This window comes from Oncorhynchus mykiss, chromosome 22 (assembly GCF_057628025.1).
Source record: "Oncorhynchus mykiss isolate SJ-2025 chromosome 22, ASM5762802v1, whole genome shotgun sequence".
In the NCBI taxonomy this organism is placed as follows: domain Eukaryota; kingdom Metazoa; phylum Chordata; class Actinopteri; order Salmoniformes; family Salmonidae; genus Oncorhynchus; species Oncorhynchus mykiss.
The window spans coordinates 16415263-16438904 of record NC_143043.1 but is presented as its reverse complement, the minus strand read 5'-3'; the positions used below and the strand labels follow the sequence as shown (position 1 = coordinate 16438904).

Here is a 23642-nt window from a genome sequence, read left to right as displayed (position 1 = left end):
GTATTTATAAAGCCCTTTTTACATCAGCTGATGTCACAAAGTCCTATACAGAAACCCAGCCTAAAACCCCAAACAGCAAGCAATGCAGATGTAGAAGCACCGTGTCTAGTCCTCTTCAGGCTGTGCCGGGTGGAGATTGTAACAGTACATGGCCAAGATGTTCAAGTGTTCATAGATGACCAGCAGGGTCAAATAATAATAATCACAGTGGTTGTAGAGGGTGCAACAGGTCAGCACCTCAGGAGTAAATGTCAGTTGGCTTTTCATAGGCGATCATTCAGAGTTAGAGAGAGAGTTAAAGAGAGAGTTAGTCATCAAGACAGGTAGTCCTGAGGCATGGTCCTAGGGCTCAGGTCTTCCGAGAGAAGAGAAAGAGAGAGAGTTTGAGGAAGCATACTTAAATTCACACGGGACACTTGAATCCATTTCCAATTGCAGTTGGATTTGAAGAGAGATGGTGGTGAAGAAGCTTGGACAACAAAGTAATAACTAGCTAATGATATGAGGATTAAAAACAACATAACTGACTTATTTTGTTGATGTGCCCAACATGGCTTCCCCTTTTTTTGTCTCCCCCAGGGAAGATACTGAAGGACGGGAGAAAAGAGTCGTGTAAGCCCATCCTCAAGGTGGAATACAAGACCTCCAGGAACAGGTGAATACTCTGCCTCTCTTCATCTCATACACCTACCCAACAGACCCCAGATCCCTCCATCCCACCCTGTGCTGTACGAACCAACATGGTACTCTAGTGCCAGGCGAAGCTGCCTTGTGTTCTGTAAAATGAAATGTCTTTGCCACAACCACTTTTCAGGCAGCGGGATTTTCATAAAGGTTGTTGCTTTCTATTCCATTTACCCTCAAATAGAGACATTTTCCCTATGATATTTCAAATTATTGCCAAGAGCAGTTCCCCTGTAGTGAAAAATGTATTTGTCAAGTTTCCGATGTTTGTATTTGCCAAAAACTATTTTGATCACAGCGTGTTGTTCAGAAGTGAAACCTGGTATGAACGAGCTCCAGATAGGTCTGAGTCACACGCTGGCTTTCAATCACAGAAAACAGTACAAAATACAGGGAGCCTTTACCAGGGAGCTGTTAAGAAGCGTTTCATCTCCAGACATGGGATTGATAGGTGCCTCTGAAGCAGAATTCCCTCTTGGCTTGATGCTCTGTGTTGACTGTTTGGAATGCATGATTGTTCCTAATTATCTCTTCCTATTTCTCCCTTCAGTGGTTCGTCAATTACAATGGAGGCTTGTAATCATATAGTTGCAGTTGTGTGAAGTTGTGTATTAAAGAGCTAGATTGACAAGCAAAGGAAGCCCAGGTGCACCACTGAGACTGAGACAACACTTTAGACTGTGCGTTTCAGGGTGTGACCACGCTTTGTAACGCTGAGAGAAAACAGCACAACGCTCTTGTTACTCACTGCTATGACCCTGACTTTGACAGGGGTCGGTTGTGTCTGATGACCGTCGTGCCCGTTGTGACTGTGGGCGGTTGTGTCTGATGCCCGTCGTGACTGTGGGCGGTTGTGTCTGATGCCCATCGTGACTGTGGGCGGTTGTGTCTGATGCCCGTCATGCCCGTCGTGACTGTGGGTGGTTGTGTCTGATGACCGTCGTGACTGTGGGTGATTGTGTCTGATGCCCATCGTGACTGTGGGTGGTTGTGTTTGATGCCCGTCATGCCCGTCGTGACTGTGGGTGGTTGTGTCTGATGACCGTCGTGACTGTGGGTGGTTGTGTCTGATGACCGTCGTGACTGTGGGTGGTTGTGTCTGATGACCGTCGTGACTGTGGGTGGTTGTGTCTGATGACCGTCGTGACTGTGGGTGGTTGTGTCTGATGACCGTCGTGACTGTGGGTGGTTGTGTCTGATGACCGTCGTGACTGTGGGTGGTTGTGTCTGATGACCGTCGTGACTGTGGGTGGTTGTGTCTGATGACCGTCGTGACTGTGGGCGGTTGTGTCTGATGACCGTCGTGCCCGTCGTGACTGTGGGTGGTTGTGTCTGATGACCGTCGTGACTGTGGGTGATTGTGTCTGATGCCCATCGTGACTGTGGGTGGTTGTGTTTGATGCCCGTCGTGACTGTGGGTGGTTGTGTCTGATGACCGTTGTGACTGTGGGTGATTGTGTCTGATGACCGTCGTGACTGTGGGTGATTGTGTCTGATGACCGTCGTGACTGTGGGCGGTTGTGTCTGATGACCGTCGTGACTGTGGGTGGTTGTGTCTGATGACCGTCGTGACTGTGGGTGGTTGTGTCTGATGACCGTCGTGACTGTGGGTGATTGTGTCTGATGCCCATCGTGACTGTGGGTGATTGTGTCTGATGCCCATCGTGACTGTGGGTGATTGTGTTTGATGCCCATCGTGACTGTGGGTGGTTGTGTCTGATGACCGTTGTGACTGTGGGTGATTGTGTCTGATGACCGTCGTGACTGTGGGTGATTGTGTCTGATGACCGTCGTGACTGTGGGCGGTTGTGTCTGATGACCGTCGTGACTGTGGGTGGTTGTGTCTGATGACCGTCGTGACTGTGGGTGGTTGTGTCTGATGACCGTCGTGCCCTTCGTGACTGTGGACTAACACATTCACAGTCACTCTGCAGGCAGTCAGTTTGTCCCAGGGCTGGCCCAGACCAGACTAACACATTCACAGTCACTCTGTGGGCTAACTGTCTCTCCCTGATCCTTCTGACTCATTGAGCGAGACAGGAGTAAATACTCCCAGCATCCTTGTGGGAAGAAATGGCACCATTGGCTGAAACATAGAACTCTGCCTAACTCATAATACCAATAGCAGTTCCCCTTGAGTGCAAATTAATTTGTCAATTTCATGTGTTTTACTTGCCAGAGATTATTTTGTTCCGAGCTTGAAACCTGGTATGAATGAGCTCCAGATAGGTCTGAGTCATCCGCTGATATTCTATCATATCAGAAAAGTATTACAAATACAGTGAGCTGTTAAGAAGCGTTTCATCTCCAGACATGGGATTGATAGGTGCCTCTGAAGCAGAATTCCCTCTTGGCTTGATGCTCTGTGTTGACTGTTTGGAATGCATGATTGTTCCTAATTATCTCTTTATATTTCTCCCTTCAGTGGTTCGTCAATTACAATGGAGGCTTGTAATCATATAGTTGTAGTTGTGTGAAGTTGTGTATTAAAGAGCTAGATTGACAAGCAAAGGAATTCCAGGTGCACCACTGAGACTGAGACAACACTTTAGACTGTGCGTTTCAGGGTGTGACCACGCTTTGTAACGCTGAGAGAAAACAGCACGATGCTCTTGTTACTCACGGCCATGACCCTGACTTTGACGGGGGGGGGGCAGTTGTTATCTAATGGCCATTGTGACCGTGGGTGGTTTGTGTCTGATGGTCTTTGTGACCGTGACGGTTTGTGGTTGTGTCTGATCTGGAGGACCGTCGGTGGTTGTGTCTGATGGTCATTGTTACCGTGGGTGGTTTGTGTCTGATGGTCATTGTGACCGTGACCGTGGGTGGTTTGTGTCTGATGGTCTTTGTGACCATGATGGTTTGTGGTTGTGTCTGATCTGGAGGACCGCCGGTGGTTGTGTCTGATGGTCATTGTGACCGTGGGTGGTTTGTATCTGATGGTCATTGTGACCTGGGTGGTTGTTTCTGATGGTCATTGTGACTGTGGGTGGTTTGTGTCTGCTGGTCATTGTGACCGTGGGTGGTTTGTGTCTGATGGTCATTGTGACCGTGGCCGTGGGTGGTTGTTTCTGATGGTCTTTGTGACCGTGACGGTTTGTGGTTGTGTCTGATCTGGAGGACCGCCGGTGGTTGTGTCCGATGGTCATTGTGACCGTGAGACCGTGTGTGCTTGTGTTTGATGACCGGTGTGACCGTCAGGTCCGTGGGTGGTTGTCTCTGACGGTCATCATGACCGTGGGTGGATTGTGTCTGATAATGACGCCTGTTATGACCGTGGGTGGTTGTCTCTGATGACCGCTGTGCCCTTGAGCGGTTGTGTTAGTCTGGCCCAGACCAGACAAACACATTCACAGTCATTCTGTGGGCTGTGGGCTAACTGTCTCTCTCTGTTCCCGTGGACTCACTGAGACAGACAGGAAGAATTATGCCAAGCAGCCCTGTGGGAAGGAAGGGCACCATACTGTAGGTCTGATTAAATCTTTCACTTCTTTTAGACACTGTGATGTTTCTCGTAGTCTCATGGTTAAATTTGTTGGGAAGGCTTAGCTTGGATGGTGTGTCAGCGAACCATCGGCTGTCTGTCATAAACAGGACATGATGTTTTTCATGCTCATCCATGACAGTTTACTGTCCGTCTATTGTGTGACCAATCATCCTATGTTATACCGACATGGAATATTTCCTGGATTCCATAGCGACACTCCGTCATGATATTGACATATGATCACAATAATGTCAGTCCTTAAGACCTGTTTGTCTTTGTTTCCACAGCAGTGAGCCCTATGTCATCTTCTCTGGGGGTCTGTCATATGACAAGTCCGGTGGAAGGAGGCCCACCCTGACCATCATGCACGGCAAGGCCATCACAGTGCTGGAGATGGACCACCCTATCGTAGAGTTCCTAGTACTCTGTGACACCCCATATTCCAACGGTGAGCGAAGGGATGGGGGGAGGGTGGAGGTCAGTAGGTTGGGTTTGAAAGATGGAGTAAAAGCCCCCCCCCCCCCCTGCTCCAGTTTCTGGACGTGCTGTTTTTGACTCTCTCTCTCTCTCTCTCTCTCTCTCTCTCTCTCTCGCTCTCTCTCTCTCGCTCTCTCTCTCTCGCTCTCTCACTGGCCCTCTCTCTTTCACTGGCCCTCTCTCTTTCACTCACTTGCTGACTCTTACTCTCTGTCTCTCTCTCTCTCTCTCTCTTTCTCTCTCTCTCCCCATGATAATTAGTCTAATTTGAGTCAAAGGTGTGATGGTAATGAGTGCCTCTGTGAGACCTTAAATTACTATATCTGCTCTCTCTCTGTCACATACCTGGGAGAGCAGAGGAACAGGGACTTCAGTACAAAGTACACACGCTCGCGCACACACACGTACCCATTCATATATTTACATTTCTATTTGAAGTATTGGAGTGAAGGATTTCCACAGTATTACGTTCTCTGTGTCTACTACATCTATTGGTTCTGTGTATGAATGTAATTCACTACTCTGCGTATCTATGTGACTGTCTACAGAGGTCCAGGATCCTTATGCAGTGGTTGTGCTTTTAGAAAAGGACTTCATCGTGGTGGATCTGACACAGAGCAAGTATGTACGGCACACACACACACACACACACACACACACACACACACACACACACACACACACACACACACACACACACACACACACCTTCCTGCAGTGAGGTGTCCTGCTGTGGTCCAGAGGGGAGCAGACTGTCACCTCCTGATGTGACTCGATGTGACAGGAGGGGTAACAGCCCTCTAACACCACGTAACAGCTATAAGAGTCCCAAACAGCATCAATGGATTTAAACATAGACACACTATCGGCACATTCCATTGGCTGATTAAGAGAGAGGGTCACAGATGGCCATTAAAACAAAGAAAATAAACGCACACAGACACACACACACACAACACACATCCACCCAAATGTGTCACATTGCCTTGAGAGAACCTTAGTCCCCTGCCACTCCGGTCAGCTGTCTGTCACTAACGTGTCATCATCACTCAGGAAGCAGGACAAAGACCATGTCACTGTGACACCGTCACACCTATGTCCACTGCTCTTCTTAAAATAGCCTCCTTGATGACACTCTCTGTCGATGATACATCAGCCCTATGATGGAGGGAGCTGAAGGAGGGACAGGGACGTCCAAGATAGTTATCAGTAGCCGTGTTAACATTATAAGGATGTTGATAAGAAACACTAAATGGACAATAAGGTGCTGGGAAGAACTTAAGTGGTGACCTGGGTGAGGTTATCTCCCTGCAAAAAAATACCCATTAGATATACACAACAAAACATTAGGTCCAGCTGCTCTTTCTCTGAATCCAGGTGAACGCTAGGATCCCTTATTGATGTCACCTGTTAAATCCACTTCAATAAGTGTCGATGAAGGGGAGGAGTAGTGGGTGCCTGGCGCACCGGTTTGTGTCGAGCTCAAATCAAATCAAATCAAATGTATTTATATAGCCCTTCGTACATCAGCTAATATATAAGTGCTGTACAGAAACCCAGCCTAAAACCCCAAACAGCAAGCAATGCAGGTGTAGAAGCACGGTGGCTAGGAAAAATTCCCTAGAAAGGCCAAAACCTAGGAAGAAACCTAGAGAGGAACCAGGCTATGTGGGGTGGCCAGTCCTCTTCTGGCTGTGCCGGGTGGAGATTATAACAGAACATGGCCAAGATGTTCAAATGTTCATAAATGACCAGCATGGTCCAATAATAATAAGGCAGAACAGTTGAAACTGGAGCAGCAGCACGGCCAGGTGGACTGGGGACAGCAAGGAGTCATCATGTCAGGTAGTCCTGAGGCATGGTCCTAGGGCTCAGGTCCTCCGAGAGAGAGAAAGAAAGAGAGAAAGAGAGAATTAGCAAACTGACCCTAGCCCCCCGACACATAAACTACTGCAGCATAAATACTGGAGGCTTAGACAGGAGGGATCAGGAGACACTGTGGCCCCATCCGAGGACACCCCCGGACAGGGCCAAACAGGAAGGATATAACCCCACCCACTTTGCCAAAGCACAGCCCCCACACCACTAGAGGGATAGCTGCAACGCTGCTGGGTTTTCCACGCTCAACAGTTTCCCGTGTGTGTCAAGAGTGGTCTAAAGTAACACCCAAAGGACATCCAGCCAACTTGACACAACTGTGGGAAGTGTTGGAGTCAACATGGGGCCAGCATCCCTGTGGAACGCTTTCGAAACCTTGTAGAGTCCACGCCGCAACCACTTGAGGCTGTTCTGAGGTCAACTCAATATCAGGAAGGTGTTCGTAATGTTTTGTCCACGCAGTGTACATGAACTGCAATACTCAGAGCAGTGTACCTTTTGCTTCTTTGCTATTTAGATATTTTGGTGATGACGTTCTGTAGCAGTCACAGACGTCCACGTCTCCCTGGTGAGAACTCTACATGCACGCTATAACAGTTCCCTCTTCCTTCTGCAGCTTCCCCATTTTTGAGAACCCCTACCCGATGGACATCCACGAGTCTCCTGTCACCTGTACGGCTTACTTCGCTGAGTGCCCTCCTGACATCATCCCCATCCTCTACTCCATAGGGGCCAAGCAGAAGAAGACTGGCTACAGCCACAAGGTACGCTACAGGTCATAGGTCAGACAATGACAAGATGGCCGAAGCAAAAAAAAAAAAAACTAAATTACGTCCTGCATTTTTCAGTTCATGACCTGCTGTTTCTTACAATCCATGACCACCTGTTTAATTGATGACAGGAGTGGCCAGTGAGCGGTGGCACATGGACACTAGGCTCACAGACCTACCCAGAGATCATCGTCACAGGGTAAGTCAGTGGGTTCCATGCTGTTGGATGGAGACTTTTTATTTTTTTATTTAAAGCTTGGCCACTGCGCACACACTCCTTGAAACAACGCCGTTTCCACGTCATTTCAATGAAAGGACCTGGAACCAATGTGGAATACGCGTAGAAATGACATCTGTTCCCAGTAGGTGTGAACAAACATTGAGTCACTGGTTTTATTTATTCGGACAGGATGTAGTAAAGTTTTCCTCTACTCCTCTGGTGTTTATCATCAGTAGAAGCATTAGAGCGGGAATGTTTAATTCTGCTACAGTTTTAGAAACGGACTGTGCTCTTGACCTCTTTCCCTGTCTTTGATCCTTTCTGCAGACACGCAGACGGAACCGTAAAGTTTTGGGACGCCTCTGCTAGTAAGTTCTCTCCCTCCGCCCTTTCTTACGCTGAATGTCGGCAATACTCTCTAACACGTGTCGTGTACGATTACATAACGTGGTGGTAGTAGAGTAAAGTCAAGTCAAGTAGGCGGTGCTTACTCTTGTCCTGTTTCGCGTATGGGTGACCTGCACAAGTGTGAAGTGGAAGTGTATTTTTGTTTGCCTTTCCGACACCCCTGAGACACCCTCGGAGAGTGTGGGTCATGGCCAGGGATCAGCCATTATTGACAGCGACCTTGGCGCAAATAGGGTTAAGTGCCTTGCTCAAGGGCAGATCGGCAGATTTTTCACCTAGTTCGCGCAGCAATATCGAACGAGCAACCTTTCGGTTACTGGCCCAATGCTATTACCGCTAGGCTATTCGTCGCCCCATAATAACTAAATTTATCCATTTATAAACGTCCTCTCACTGTCAACTGCGTTTATTTTACGCAAACTTAACATGTGTAAATATTTGTATGAACATAACAAGATTCAACAACTGAGACATAAACTGAACAAGTGCCACAGACATGTGACTAACAGAAATGGAATAATGTGTCCCTGAACAAAGGGGGGGTCAAAATGAAAAGTATCAGTCAGTACCTGGTGTGGCCACCAGCTGCATTAAGTACTGCAGCGAATCTCCTCACTCATCTTATTGCTGTGAGATGTTATCCCACTCTTCCACCAAGGCACCTGCAAGTTCCCAGACATTTCTGGGGGGAATGGCCCTAGCCCTCACCCTCCAATCCAACAGGTCCCAGATGTGCTCGATGGGATTGAGATCCGGGGTCTTTGCTGGCCATGGCAGAATACTGACATTCCTGTCTTGCTGGAAATCACACACAGAACGAGCAGTATGGCTGGTGGCATTGTCATGCTGGAGGGTCCTGTCAGGATGAGCCTGCAGGAAGAGTACCACATGAGGGAGGAGGTTGTCTTCCCTGTAACACACAGCGTTGAGATTGTTGCAATGACAACAAGCTCAGTCTGATGATGCTTTGACACACCGCCCCAGACCATGACGGACCCTCCACCTCCAAATCAATCACACTCCAGAGTACAGGCCTCAGTGTAACGCTCATTCCTTCGACGATAAACGCAAATCCGACGCGACTCGTCAGAAAAGAGCACTTTTTGCCAGTCCTGTCTGGTCCAGTGACGGTGGGTTGTTGTCATCCTGTACCTGCCCCGCAGGTGTGATGTTTTGATGTAGCGATCCTGTGCAGGTATTGTTACACGTGGTCTGCCACTGCGAGGACGATCAGCTCTCCGTCCTGTCTCCCTGTAGCGTTGTCGTAAGCGTCTCACAGTATGGACATTGCAATTTATTGCCCTGGCCACATCTGCAGTCCTCATGCCTCCTTGCAGCATGCCTAAGGCAAATTCACGCAGATGAGCGGGGACCCTGGGCATCTTTCTTTTGGTGATTTTCAGAGTCAGTAGAAAGGCCTCTTTAGTGTCCTACGTTTTCACAACTGTGACCTTAATTGCCTACCGTCTGTAAGTTGTTAGTGTCTTAACGACCGTTAAACAGGTACATGTTCATTAATTGTTTATGGTTCATTGAACAAGCATGGGAAACAGTGTTTAAACCCTTTACAATGAAGATCTGTGAGGTTATTTGGATTTTTACATATACTGTAAACCCTATTCCCTTTAGGCCCTGGTCAAAAGTAGTGCACTACAAAGGGAATAGTGTGCCATTTGGAACGCAATCTATATACCTCCCTGTCTTGTGTGACCAGTTACACTGCAGATGCTGTACAAGCTGAAGACGTCCAAGGTGTTTGAGAAGCCCAAGGCGGGAGAGGGTCGGGCGGGCGAGCTGGTAGAGGAGGACCCCTACGCCGTTCAGATGGTCAGCTGGTGCCCACATAGCCGTCTCTTCTGTGTGGTGGGCATTTCTGCCCACGTCATCCTCTACCGGTTCAGTAAACACGACGCCAACACGCAGATAGTGGTGAGTGGATGAGAGATTTTTCCACATCCGCTTCCCAAGTAATTTCACATTCCACAGTTGTTTTACCACCAGAACACCTGATTTTATACGTATAAAGGGCTTGAGGGTTAGTTTACTTGTTTAGTGAGGTATGCCAGTGAGTATGCTTGCTATATCGGTCCCAGCAAATCTCTGCATCTATGTGTGTGTGCATGTGTTTGACAGTCACTAGAGGTGCGCCTGCAGTTTGATTCAGAGGACGTCATCTCCCCGTCAGAGGCAGAGAACAACCCGTGTTTCTCGGACCCCAGTTCCCACTCCCCCCAGCCGCCCGGTAGCCCTGGCAGTGGCACACAGGACAGCCTCCCCTGCCTCAAGTGAGTCACTCCTGTCAGCCACCTCAACTGGCTCCACTGGAAAAACCCGATTTACGCAGAGTTCCTAAAAAAATGCAGACGATATATTGAACAACAGCGTCCGGACGAGTGAATCGATATGCATCACACGTCCAATCTCTCCCTTTCTCCTTCTAACTCTCAAGCTCCCCTCGCTCTTAACAATCTCCTTCAACTCTCTTTCTATCTCTACCTCTCCCGTTCTCCCCTCCACCCTCCCCCTTTCCCTCCATCCTCTCCCTCCCCGTCCTGCTCTGTATGTCAGGGTGAAGAGTCGTCCTGTGCGGATGCCCCCGGGGTACCAGGCTGAGATGGTGGTGCAGCTGCAGTGGGTGGATGGAGAGCCCCCCCAGCAGATCACCAGCCTGGACATCAACTCTGCCTACGGCCTGTGAGTGACCCTGTACTCTCTATGTGTCTCAGTGCCCTGACTACCTTTCACTTCCACGCTCACACCATCCATCTCTCACTCTCTTTCTCCAGCTCTCGCTTCATCTCTCCCCCCTCCACTCCATGTCTGTTCCCTGCTCTTTCATGTTCCCGCCTTCCCTTTCCCTCTATCGCTCTCTGTCTTTCTTTCTCTCTGTCTATCTGTATCACACAATCCATCTTTTTTTACACCCCCCCCCCCCACACTCTCTCTATCTCCCTGTATTTCCCTCTCTCTTACCTCCTCTCTCCCTCTTTGTCTCTCTCTCTCTCTGTCTGAGCTGCGCCTTTTGATTGTTGTCAGGCTTCTTTTGTCTTCAAAGTGATTCACATCATATCCTTCTCATTTTCCACCTCTCAAGCAAAACACTGTTTTATTCATCAGCCCAGCTACTATTTTCTAATAAATGGAATAAAGTATTCGCCTAAATACACAGCATGAAATTAATGTTATTTTTCTGCCTCACCCGGATACATTTTTCATAACACTCAGTTCCCATCTATGATTCAAGTGTAGCAGAGGGAAACGGTAATCAGTAAAACATGATTAAAAGGTAGAAAATGCAGCTTGTATGGTTTGCTGGGAAGATAACCTGCTTTGACAGAGGAGAGAATCTTTGTTTGCTCTTTCTCTACAGTTAATCAATAGACAGCCTCAAGGCCATTTACAAACTTCTGTTCTGAATGGCAGAGTTGGTCGAAAAATCCGATAAATTCTCAGCTCTTTTAAAAAAAAAGAGTCTACATTACTGGGGGAATACACGGAAAAGGTCACTAACCTTACCCCTGAGAAGCTATTAACATTTTCAAGTGTGTTTGAGTCATCTCTTCCGTGTGTCTTCCCCAGGCGCTTTTAGGCCTACATTCAACACACACACCCTGGGGATATGTTACAGTGGTATTTAGAAGCAATATATTGAGCCGGATTCCAAGTGTTGTTGGTTCTAGTGTGGACATTGTAACGTTGGTCGCATGCTGAAGTTGTTTTCTGGAACTGGAATGACAGGTAGTCTAGCAGTTAGAACATTGGGCTTTCGGTTGCTGGTTTGAGTCCCTGCGCCAACAAGGTGAAAAGTCTGGCGAAGTGGCCTTGAGCAAGGCACTTAACCCTAATTGCTCCAGGGTCCCCTTTGATAATGGCAGAGCCTGGCCGTGAACCCACTCTCTGAGTTGGGATATGCAAAAAGAAGATATCCAATCCACATGTGTATTAATACACACTTGTACATGTGTGAAATGGGACAAATATAAGCACCCGCCGAAGTATTATTATAAGTCATCCTACATTATTTCAGGCATGCTGTTGATTGGCAATGTAGTATTGGTATGCTGGTCATCATGCTTCTCAGTACACAGGGATGTTGTTGCCACAATACAGGAAATTGTGGGGGAAACGTACCACTTTCTATTTTCAGTGATTCCATGTGTAAGAATCCCTGATGTAATCTCTGATTCTGTGATCTCTGAATAATGTATGTATGGGAAAAGATGCCTCATATTTTTTTTGTGTGTTTCCTGAACAGACAAGCTTCTGGTAAATTGTATTATACTATAGATAGGAATTATTCTTCAGGCTATGGGTTTCGAACCTTAGGTTTCTCTCTCCGTTTTCTCCCTTCAGTTTCACACTAACTAGGTAGTGGCTGGTTCTCACTCTCTTCTCCTCTGTGTGTGTGTGTGTGTGTGTGTGTGTGTGTGTGTGTGTGTGTGTGTGTGTGTGTGTGTGTGTGTGTGTGTGTGTGTGTGTGTGTGTGTGTGTGTGTGTGTCAGCCTAGCGTTTGGGAACTGTAATGGTCTAACGGTGGTGGACTTCCTTCAGAAGACGATCCTGATGTGTATGGGCACGCTGGACCTGTACGGAGCTGCAGACCCCTACCAACGACTCACACGCTCCCCACGCAAGAACAGACAGTCCACCTCAGGTAGGGGAACACCCACACATACATACAAACTCATATGCACATTAACATAAACACATGTATTGGTATGTTTGCGCACACAGACATACAGTGCATTCGGGAAGTATGCAGACCCCTTGACTTTTTCAACATCTTGTTACCTTACTGCCTTGTTCTAAAATTGATCAAATATTTTTTTTCTTCTCGGCAATCGACACAGAATACCCCATAATGACGAAGCAAAACAGGTTTTTAGTTTGCAAATGTATAAAAAAACAAAAACAGGAATAGCTTATTTACTTAACTATTCAGACTCTTTGCTTTGAGACTCGAAATTGAGCTCAGTTGCACCCTGTTTCCATTGATCATCCTTGAGATGTTTCTCCAATCAGTTGATTGGAGTCCACCTGTGGTAAATTCAATTGATTGGACATGATTTGGAAAGGCAAACACCTGTCTATAGAAGGTCCCACAGTTGACAGTGCATGTCAGAGCAAAAACCAAGCCATGAGGTAGAAGGAATTGTCCGTAGAGCTCCGAGACAGGATTGTGTCGAGGCACAGATCTGGGAAAAGCTACCAAAATATTTTTGCAGCTTTGAAGGTCCTCAAGAACACAGTGACCTCCATCATTCTTAAATTAAAAAGTTTGGAATCACCAAGACTCTTCCTAGAATCTGTCCGCCCGGGCAACCTGAGCAATTGGAGAAAAGGGCCTTGGTCAGGGAAGTGACCAAGAACCCAATGGTCACTCTGACAGAGCTCCAGAGTTCCTCTGTGGAGATGGGAGAACCTTCCAAAAGGACAACCATCTCTGCAGCACTCCACCAATCAGGCCTTTATGGTAGAGTGGCCAGGACGGAAGCCACTCCTCAGTAAAAGGCACATGACAGCCCGCATGGAGTTTGCCAAAAGGCAAACTTTCCGAATGCACTGTATCAAGAATTATCTCTCTCTCTCTGTCTCTGTCTGTCTCTCTCTCTCACACACCTTTTCTTTTGCATTCGTTATGACCTTAGTCTCCAATTCTGTCTCTCTATCTTATCTGTCCATTCCTTCTCGTTCCTGTCTCTTTTCCTAACCTCTCTGTATCCCTACAGTACAGACATACATACAGTACATGTGCAAAATAAAAAAAACACACACAACTGTTCACAAACAGCCACGTGAGGTGCATGCGACAGGCTGCATTCCGCGGGAGCATCATGTGCATGTTGTGGTTCTTTCTGTTAGTCCGGCTTCAGCACTACTCTAAGATAAGTCACAGAAGCTTTCCTGAGACTGACACCCTTCTGAGTACTACTAATCTGGACCGGTGCCGGTACACCCTGTGACTACATCACTCCTCCCAGCCCCCTCCACCCTCCCACTACACACACATGCGTATGCACATGCCTGCAGACCCACAGACAGACACAGATGCAGTGCCCTGGCCGTCGGTCCATTTTCTGAGGAAAACCCACAAGAACTTAAAAGTAGAGAAAAGGTTGAGAATAACTTTGGAGGCATAACCTTTGTATTGTTTTCCTGAAGGACAGTTTAATGTACATTTTAAACCCTCCTCGCACTCTTGGAAAGGCTTTTTTATCTTGTGAAAACTCCCACAAGTATACCTGAAGAAGCCTTCCATGTATTCAGGACTTTGTTTGGCAGCGGTGGAGGTAGGAGGAGGATGACTCTGGGCTTTGAGTCCTTCTCTCCTTTGGTGTTGCGCAAGAGCTTTTATAGAGCGACGGGACTATTCTCTGCTTCAGTGAAGTCTCCCAGGGTAGCCTTAGTCAGATCAATCAGTCTCTTTTAGAAGAGAGAAAAGAGAGGGGTAGAAAGGGCTGCTCTCGCCCCTGAAGTTGCTACTTTTCTCCTTTTCAGTAATGGCCAGCTTGACTCACGTTCACGTTGCTTATCTGCATAGTCAAATAAAGGTTAAGAGAATAAAAACATGCAAACACTGAGTATGATGTCCTTTAGCTGTTGTCCCTACCACATGTCTATGTGAATAGGACTATATGTGTTTTCATCTCACATAAGTAGACGTTTTAGTGTTGGTTTTATTGCAGTATTGCACTTTTCTTACACTCAATTCCAATTGATAAACAATGCTTTTCCAGAAATACAATTGTACATCAACTTTGCCCAATCAGCAAGTTGCACAAGTAATGCTAATTGGACATTGGGAAGGTGGACTGGGTTTGTCCTTATTTTCCCGCAACACTACTAGGTTTCTGTCTATTCCTGTACAATGCTTTTTCATTTTGGGATAAGTAGGATCAGTTACTGTTTGGGGTTGGAACCTGGGTTGCTCTGTTCTCCTTTACACTAACTGGGTTGCTGCTTGCCTTCACTTTATTTTTCACTCTGGGCCTTTGTGTTCTTCTCTCTCTCCCTCCTCCTCATCCCTCTCGTTTGGTGACTGTGGCTGCTGGTGTGGGCATGTGGGCCTGCCTGCAGACTTTTGCATGCGTGGCCTGTCTCACTTTTATTCAGATTCAAAGAAAAGGATCCGTACGTCCTATCAGAGTAAGTCAGGCCATCCTCAAGGCAAGGAGACTGGGGAGGGAGACAAGGGGACAAGGGAAGAAGGGACCAAGGGAACAGAGACGCAAGAGGATTATGGCAAGGGGAGGTACTGGAGAGATGATTGGAATGACAGTGATTGTTTCTGAAACACCTCTGAAACAAATCCCAGTGGCACAGCCATTATTGAATCAAATGCCCGTGCTTTATCAAAACCTATGAATTATTTAATCATATTCCAGTTATGTCAATATAGTATGTCCTTTTGCCAAGGGTCCCCTTTTATGAAGTGACTAAATGTCAAAAAGCCATGACACTGTATACATTGTAAATGCAGCACAGAGATTTGCGTGAGTAAACGTTCAATCATGACATAGACATCCAGACATCATATAACTACTATGTGGACTAGCCGAGTAAAAGTTTTTATTTTTATTAATAAATGATTTGAGACATTGAATCAAAATTGACTTTGTTTTATTTCACAACTTCAAGAACCAAGCATTAATTTGATGAATTACTTCAAATGAAACATTTCAGGCTTTCGTTTCCCTATGGTTGATCAGAGTCATAAATGTATTAAAACACTACATCTGAGTTTTGTCCCAGCACAGTTACTCAGTTAGAACAGTGCACATTTTCCGCATTTCAAGACATTCAACTGAAAGTTTCGGTAAAAGACTCCAGTTTAGATTTCATATGAGATTTTTGTTTTTTACTAGCTTTAAGATCAACTTGATCGTGCTGCGACGAGGTCTTTGTCTCTTTATCATCTGTGTGTATCTGTTTGAATGAGGCTTGTGCTGCATACAGTATGCTTACATACATTTGTCATTACTTCAACGTTCAGATGTCAATCATAAGGCAATGTAGGCCCAACCCCTCTAAGCCTGGTTCCTCTCTAAGATTCTTCCTAGGTTCCTGCATCATAAGGAGTTTTTCCTGGCCACTGTGCATCTGCCTCTGCATTGCTTGCTCTTTGGGGTTATAGGCTGGGTATCTGTAAAGTACTTTGTGACAAGTGCTGATGTAAAAATGGCTTTATAAAATCAATGTGATTCATTGAAGAGCAAACAATGAAAATGATTGAGTTGGGTCATATCTGATGCGCTGACATTACAGGCCTAGGGCTGAATACTCAGCCAAACTCTGCAGTGCAGGCCTCATGTCATGTCGTGTTCATTGCCATACATGTTGGTAGTGAACTAAGCTGATCCTGAGCTTCAACACAGACGGAAATTATTCACGTTGAACTTTTAGCTATAGCTATATTGAGCTGTGTGGCCTCTGCAGACCACGGTATATGTAAAGCTATATTGAGCTGTGTTGCCTCTGCAGACCACTGTATAAGTAAAGCTATATTGAGCTGTGTGACCTCTGTAGACCACGGTATAAGTAAAGAAACGGAAGATGGGACTACTTCAGAGGTGTCCAATTTCTATATATCTGAAATTGACGCACGCTATAGAATGCCTTTCTAGCCAATCAGAATCCTGTATTAAACAATGCTGTGGTATAAATGATCATCATGTATGGGGGGAAAACTTCCTGAATCTTGTGTGTTGCGTCAGGATCAGAGTGGTCCGCCTCAGCAACGGACAACGTTATGCTACTGATGACTGTATGTTGTGTCTCCATGGCAACAGATGCTGTTACGGCACTGTCAACTGTCTGTTATATCACCATGCTTTCTTTATATGACCATGACTGAAGAGTCTCTCTCTATCCCACGTTCTCCTCCTCCTCCTCCTCCTCCTCATCCTGTTGGAATCTGATTGGCTGCGACAGGCCTTACAGAACTCTCCGATAACCAGGTATCCATGGACATGGAGAAAAGCAAGTCACCCACCTCAGGTAACACCACACACACACACACACACACACACTCTCTCTCTCTCTCCACCCAACTCACTTCACAGGATTGTTACATCTGATCAAAGCTGAAGGTCGCACTGGGATGCCGGTCGGTTTCAGCAAGAACCTAGCCTCAGGGTATGGACTCTGTACCTGTCACTGGGGTATGGACACTTTACCTTTGGGGCATCACTTTAACTTGAAGTGAATGGTAACTGTATTAACATATCAACCTGGAAGGATACTTCTTAAAGTGTTCCCAGCTAGCACATAACAAACCATATGTTTCTTAGAGCTCGGTGAGAGTGTGGTTATTTAGCATTCTATGGTAAACCCTTACCACAACGTCCTTGGAAAGGATAGTTGCATTGCTTTGGAGCATGGTCAGGAAATTTAACCCTTTGACGCGTGCGATCACATATTTGTGATCGTTGTTCAGTGGTCCCTGCAGCATCGCAACGCAAATATGTGATTGGGACAGTAGCAACAGAACGTATGATGCAGCAAACGCCTCTAAACAGCCTTGTTGTCTGAAAAGCATCAACAAACATAAGTTAGCAACTTAACAGCTAAGTTAACAGCCGCTAAATTCTTTACATGTTTGTTTATGTATGACAAGCAAAAACTCCCTAATCCTAGAATGCCACTCACTATCAGAAGCAAATCAATGTCTAAGTCAAAGATGGCTGTGCAAACTTTGTTTGGCAACTTTTCAGCATATTACAAATCTTCAATGTACTTGTTACAGTGTATACCAGAACCGGAGCACATTACTTGACAAGTCGTTTACAGTTTTTGACAAATCACAAAGCAAATTAAACATTATATTCTCACAGAGCATCACCCCACATACAAGCCTGCTGCCTAGCCTAACTGTAACACGAAGGGTTGCCAGATATGGATGAAATGGGGGAAGAGATTATCGGGGGATATGATGCAGGAAATATTACTATGATGTAGGATTTATCAATAAATGGGGGCAAACACAGGAGAAGTTTCTAAGCTAACATAAAAACATTTTTTTAAAAACTGGAAAGGGGAATTAGAGCTGGCAAGCCTGAGGTACCTTAGTTACAATCTGATGCCGCGTTCAAAACAACTGGGAACTAGGAATTTGGAACTCTCAGACTTCCGACTTTAGTGTGTTCAAGACAACTGGGAACTCAGAAGAAAAAAAAACTCTGACTGTGGAAAAATTGATTTGAATGGTCATCTAACTCGAAATTCGAACTCAGGAATTCTGTCAATTTTCTTGAGTTCCAATTTTCCGACCTGAAAATTCCCAGTTGCACCATAAAGTTCCCGGTTGCCCCAAAAACCAGTCGAGTGCACTTTCCCTTCACCTCGTTTTGTTATAACATCTTTGGTCTGACAGACACTTACGTGACAACCAGAATGCATTGTATGATGCCAACAAACATGGCGCCACAAGTATCTGGGAAATAGCTTTGCATTATTATTACTTTGCTAATTATAATCCGTGCAACCTTCACAAAATTATTTTACATATGTGTCCATTATAATCTATGCAAGAATCGGAATGCATGATTTGTCACCAGTACTTGAAAATGTGAATAAAACAGTAAATACATTATGCTCCATACATAAAGAATGCTACAGTAGAAATGACAACACCATATGCAGAAAATAAGCCCGTACTTCGATAGGAACGCACACACATGTCCAAAGTTATTATTTGTAAGGGAAACAACAATAAAGGCAATGAGGGGCAGCCAGAAAATGTGCCGTAGGAAAAAGGTTTGTGCCTGTTCTGACTAGAGATGGGCAAATGTCTGGATACTTGATCTGGGGAATCACTGGGGAAGTGCCTGGGCTGTCCTCGAAGGGAGAAGTTTGTCTGGCTCAGTAAAGCCTCAAACATAAATTGTCCACAACGGTGAAATGGGCTAATTCTAATGTGAATTAATGAGGATTTCGGAACACACCTCAATTCAAACTGTTTGAAAATAAAACTTGTTAGAAAATCATTTGAAAAATGACAAGTTGAAACATAGCCAGTAGATAATTAGCAGGCAGCGTGCCTTGGTTTGCGTGCTAGGCGGGTTAACTGTCCTGTTGAGTAACAATCCCATTTTGGAACAGTCACGCGAATAAATAAAAAAAAACTGTTCGAGATATTTGGAACTCACAGGGAAAAGGTTAATGAGTGCTTGTTTCCTTTGAAATGTTTTTGATTTGAATAGGTTCAAATGAACAGCATTGTATGAGTTAAAAACATGGCATGCTAGCTCCCTCCTGGTGGCACAGTAGACTAACACCATCTGTTTGTTTTTTTTAAGAGACACCAACCTAGTAGCTGAAGTGTTTCTAGGTAGTTGACTAGTTGGCTAGCCTCCCAGTAAAAAAAAAATACTTGCCTGTCAACTTATCATTGCGTAGCCCGGTGCGCCCTCCTGTAGACGCTTAAAAATAGTTATTCACCAACATCTTCTTCATTGTTGAAACCAAATAATGTCTCATTGTTTGTTTTACAGATTAATGTCATGTTTTGAGTAGATACCAGTTTAATACTAACATATAAAGGAGTATGAATAATTTAGGGAAGAAGTTGTATGTTAAATTATGTGTGATCTTTCGCTCGGTCGAATTTTACAATAAACAGCGATTCTTTTACACAGTAAAAGAAACGTCATTTCACTGTCAACTGCGTTTATTATCAGAAAACGTAACATGTGTAAATGTTTGTATGAACATAACAAGATTCAACAACTGAGACATAAACTGAACAAGTGCCACAGACATGTGGCTAACAGAAATGGAATAATGTGTCCCTGAACAAGGGGGGGGGGGGGGTCAAAATTGAGATCCAGGCTCTTTGCTGGCCATGGCAGAACACTGACATTCCTGTCTTGTAGGAAATCACGCACAGAACGACTAGTGTGGCTGGTGGCATTGTCATGCTGGAGGGTCATGTTAGGTTGAGTCTGCAGGAAGGGTACCACATGAGAGAAGAGGATGTCTTCCCTGTAACACACACTGCAATGACAACAAGCTCAGTCCAATGATGCTGTGACACACCGCCCCAGACCATGACAGACCCTCCACCTCCAAATCAATCAATCATCAGGGTTTGTGCCCATAGGCGACATTGTTGCCTGTGATGTCTGGTGAGGACCTGCCTTACAACAGGCCTACAAGCCCTCAGTCCCTCAGCCTATTGCGGATAGTCTGAGCACTGATGGAGGGATTGTGCATTCCTGGTGTAACTCAGGCAGTTGTTGTTGCCATCCTGTACCTGTCCCGCAGGTGTGATGTTTTGATGTACCGATCCTGTGCAGGTGTTGTTACACGTAGTCTGCCACTGCGAGGACGATCAGCTGTCCGTCCTGTCTCCCTGTAGCTCTGTCTTAGGTGTCTCACAGTACGGACATTGCAATTTATTGCCCTGGCCACATCTGCAGTCCTCATGCCTCCTTGCAGCATGCCTAAGGCACGTTCACACAGATGAGCAGGGACCCTGGGCATCTTTCGTTTGGTGTTTTACAGAGTCAGTAGAAAGGCCTCTTTAGTGTCCTATGTTTTCATAACTGTGATCTTAATTGCCTACCGTCTGTAACCTGTTAGTGCATGTTCATTAATTGTTTATGGTTCATTGAACAAGCATGGGAAACAATGTTTAAACCCTTTACAATGAAGATCTGTGAAGTTATTTTGATTTTTACGAATTATCTTTGAAAGACAGGGTCCTGAAAAAGGGACTTTTTTTTATACAGTGGGGAGAACAAGTATTTGATACACTGTTCAAACAGGTGCAGTTAATAAAGGTAATGAGTGGAGAACAGGAAACGTACAATTATTTTCCAGTCCACTTAAATGTTGAGCTCGAAGTGATGAAATTCTCCAAGCGCTAGAGAGTGTCTGAAGTTGAGGGGAAATTAGGTAGTTCTGTTTTTGAGCTGTTCTTGTTGTTTTGTTTTGTGTGGACCCCAGGAAGTGGTGTTTTGTGTGGACCCCAGGAAGAGTAGCTGCTGCTTTCGCAACAGCTAATGGGGATCCTAATACAATGCCAAATACCCAAAGTTGTGTCAAGTTGGCTGGATGTCCTTTGGGTGGTAGACCATTTTTGTTACACAAAGGAAACTGTTGAGCGTGAAAAACCCATCAGCACTGCAGTTCTTGACACAAACCGGTGCGCCTGGCGTCTACTACCATGACCCGTTCAAAAGCACTTATATTTTATGTCTATCCCATTCACCCTCTGAATTCACAATCCACGTCTTAATTGTCTCAAGGCTTAAAAATCCTTCTTTAACTTGTCTCCTCTCCTTCATCTAGACTGATTAAAGTGGATTTAACAAATGACATCAATAAGGGATCATGGCTATCACCTGGTCAGTCTATCATGGAAAGAGCTTTTGTATACTCGGTGTGTGTGTGTATGTATATATATATATATATATATATATATATATATATATAAATATATATATATATATATATATATATATATATATATATATATATATATATATATATATATATATACCTCTCTCTCTCTTTCAAATTATGTATATATATATGTATATATATATAAATAATTTGAAAGAGAGAGAGAGAGATAATTAGAGAGAGCAGTGGCCTGCAGGTTTGCTAGATGGATGTGTTAGAGCGAGTAGGTCGGCCAGTAAGGGAGTTTGCTCCAGGCCAGATGCACCAGACTGTTCTGGTGCATCAGAGAATTGGCTTCTCTGTGTGTGTGTGTGTGTGTGTGTGTGTGTGTGTGTGTGTGTGTGTGTGCGTGTTTGACAGCGTTACATTTTTTCCCACTGCCCTTCTCCTCCTCTTTATCACTCCCCTCCTCTCCCCTCCCTTTCTCCTCTCTCTGCTCAGACCAAACCAGCTGTGCCTGAGAATGAGCATTGAGAAGGAGCTGGGGCTAAATGTTTAATATTTGTCTTTTTCACACTGAAAAAGGAGGATAGCAAACATTGAGCGGTTGCCTGCAGCTGCTGGGAGGTGGGGGGGGGAGGGAGGGAGGGAGGGATACTGCTGTTGGACTAATGTGTGTGTGATGGGAATACATTGCCAGCCGTGCTGTTAGACCTGCTGTGTTCTCTAGGCTTTGGTTTCCATACAGCCTTGCTTTATACTTGATGTAAGGCCATCTTTATTTCACTGGGAGTATGTGTACGTACATGTGTCTGAGTGTGTTTGCGTACATTTTTTTACATATTCTTTTTACATAGCCTAAGATAGCAGATTCTCAGCAACTTAAGTTTAGACACATGTTCTTCTTCTGTGTAAATATTTGCTTAGTATTTGAATCTTCACTTTGCTAGACAGAGCCATCATAACCTATAAATAATGTTCTCACTCATTAAATCTATGACGGAATGTATGGAAGGGGGCTGATTAATGGTGTCAACCAAGCCCCGTAATGTCTGTTACGGTGATGTCACTGTGTTTGATGTGTTCCTCTTAGGAGCGCGCCACACGTTGCTCGGGTCACTTAGTGCTGACGCGCCGACAGGGGACGGAGAAAGAAGTGTCAATTGGCATATACTCAAGCAGACAGCTATTTAACCAGCATCTTATTTTGCAGGAAGCAAGAATCCACTTGAACTCTCAAACCTGTCAGTGGAGCGTGAATAACTTGAAATGCTTTGTGTGGCGTTTGGGAAATGGAAAGAATTCGGGGAAAAAAGAGAATGATGGAGGAGGAGGGAGGGGGTGGTGTGGGGGGGGGGGGGGTGTGGAGGAAAGGAGTGAGGGATGTTTGTGAAAGCACAGCCATTCTGAAGAAAAACTTTTCCCACCGACTTTTCCCCCGACAGGGATTGATGAGGCCTCGTTTGTTTTTCCTGACGTCATCTTTTCTGCCCGTTATTTAGACACTTATTTCCAGAGGCGAATCTACACTCCGGAGCATGTTGTTGTGAATATTTAATGAGTCCATAAAAAAAAATGTTTTCCCTGTTTGGAGACGTATGCTTTTGGAAATCAATTTGCCATAAGCGTCTGCATTATGAATGAACATGGCTTCTGATTCGGAGGAAGTAGGACCAGTAAATGTAAGGCCTTGCACAAGGCTCTCTTTCTCTCCCTCCCTCTCTCTCTCTCTCTGCCTCTCTTTCTCTCTCTCTCTCCAGCGTTCTCTCTTTCCATCTTTCTCTCTCTCTCTCTTTCTCTCCCCCGCTCCCTCCCAGTCCCTCTCTCTCTATCTTTCCATCTCTCTCGCTATCTCTCTCGCCCTGACTGCAGTTTTTCTTGGGTCTATAGGATCTTAGACCTGGCTGAACCTGCCATGTATCCACACGTCTCCTGAGGATACAGTGTTGGTGGTATGCCGTTAGAAGGAATGAATACCAATGTGCATAGCTATGTGGAAAACGTCAGGGTAGCCTATCTATTATCTGGTCCCATCCCTTTTATTGATTGCAGAGATGAGAAAAGCGAGACAGGGGGGAGATCGGGTAGGAAGAGAGATGAGGATGTGATGTGTGACTGTGTGGTGTTTACAAAGGTGCAGAGAAAAGGAACGATGAAGACGTGTGTAAAGAATGCCACAGGTACGGCTGGAGAAAAAGTGGTGGGAAACATAAAGGATATCAGAGGCAGGAAGGAAGAGATGGACAGATGACAGGCAGATGAAAGGCAGAGTCTCCATCCTGAGGCAGAGGGCTCATGGCGAGATTCTGTCGTCGTTATTCTCCCAAGCGGCTCTGAGGCGATTAGTGACCTGAGCCTGGCTGGCTCTGGC

At 45.5% G+C, this 23642-nt stretch overlaps 1 protein-coding gene across 11 annotated transcripts in view; it reads left to right on the top strand.

Moving 5' to 3' along the window:
* The window catches only part of stxbp5l (syntaxin binding protein 5L), a 232826-nt gene that overhangs the window by 179796 nt on the left and 29388 nt on the right, over positions 1-23642 (top strand). For 6 of the 11 annotated variants that reach the window (XM_036958793.2, XM_036958791.2, XM_036958789.2 and 3 more), the window contains exons 9-20: positions 580-655; positions 4459-4619; positions 5197-5269; positions 7143-7290; positions 7428-7495; positions 7844-7884; positions 9639-9853; positions 10058-10209; positions 10493-10618; positions 12427-12578; positions 15002-15070; positions 16856-16921. In XM_036958793.2, coding sequence (XP_036814688.1) covers positions 580-655; positions 4459-4619; positions 5197-5269; positions 7143-7290; positions 7428-7495; positions 7844-7884; positions 9639-9853; positions 10058-10209; positions 10493-10618; positions 12427-12578; positions 15002-15070; positions 16856-16921 — 1347 coding nt within the window. The remainder of the gene's footprint in view (positions 1-579; positions 656-4458; positions 4620-5196; positions 5270-7142; positions 7291-7427; positions 7496-7843; positions 7885-9638; positions 9854-10057; positions 10210-10492; positions 10619-12426; positions 12579-15001; positions 15071-16855; positions 16922-23642) is intronic. The other 5 variants (XM_036958794.2, XM_036958792.2, XM_036958790.2 and 2 more) reach the window with 1 other exon arrangement.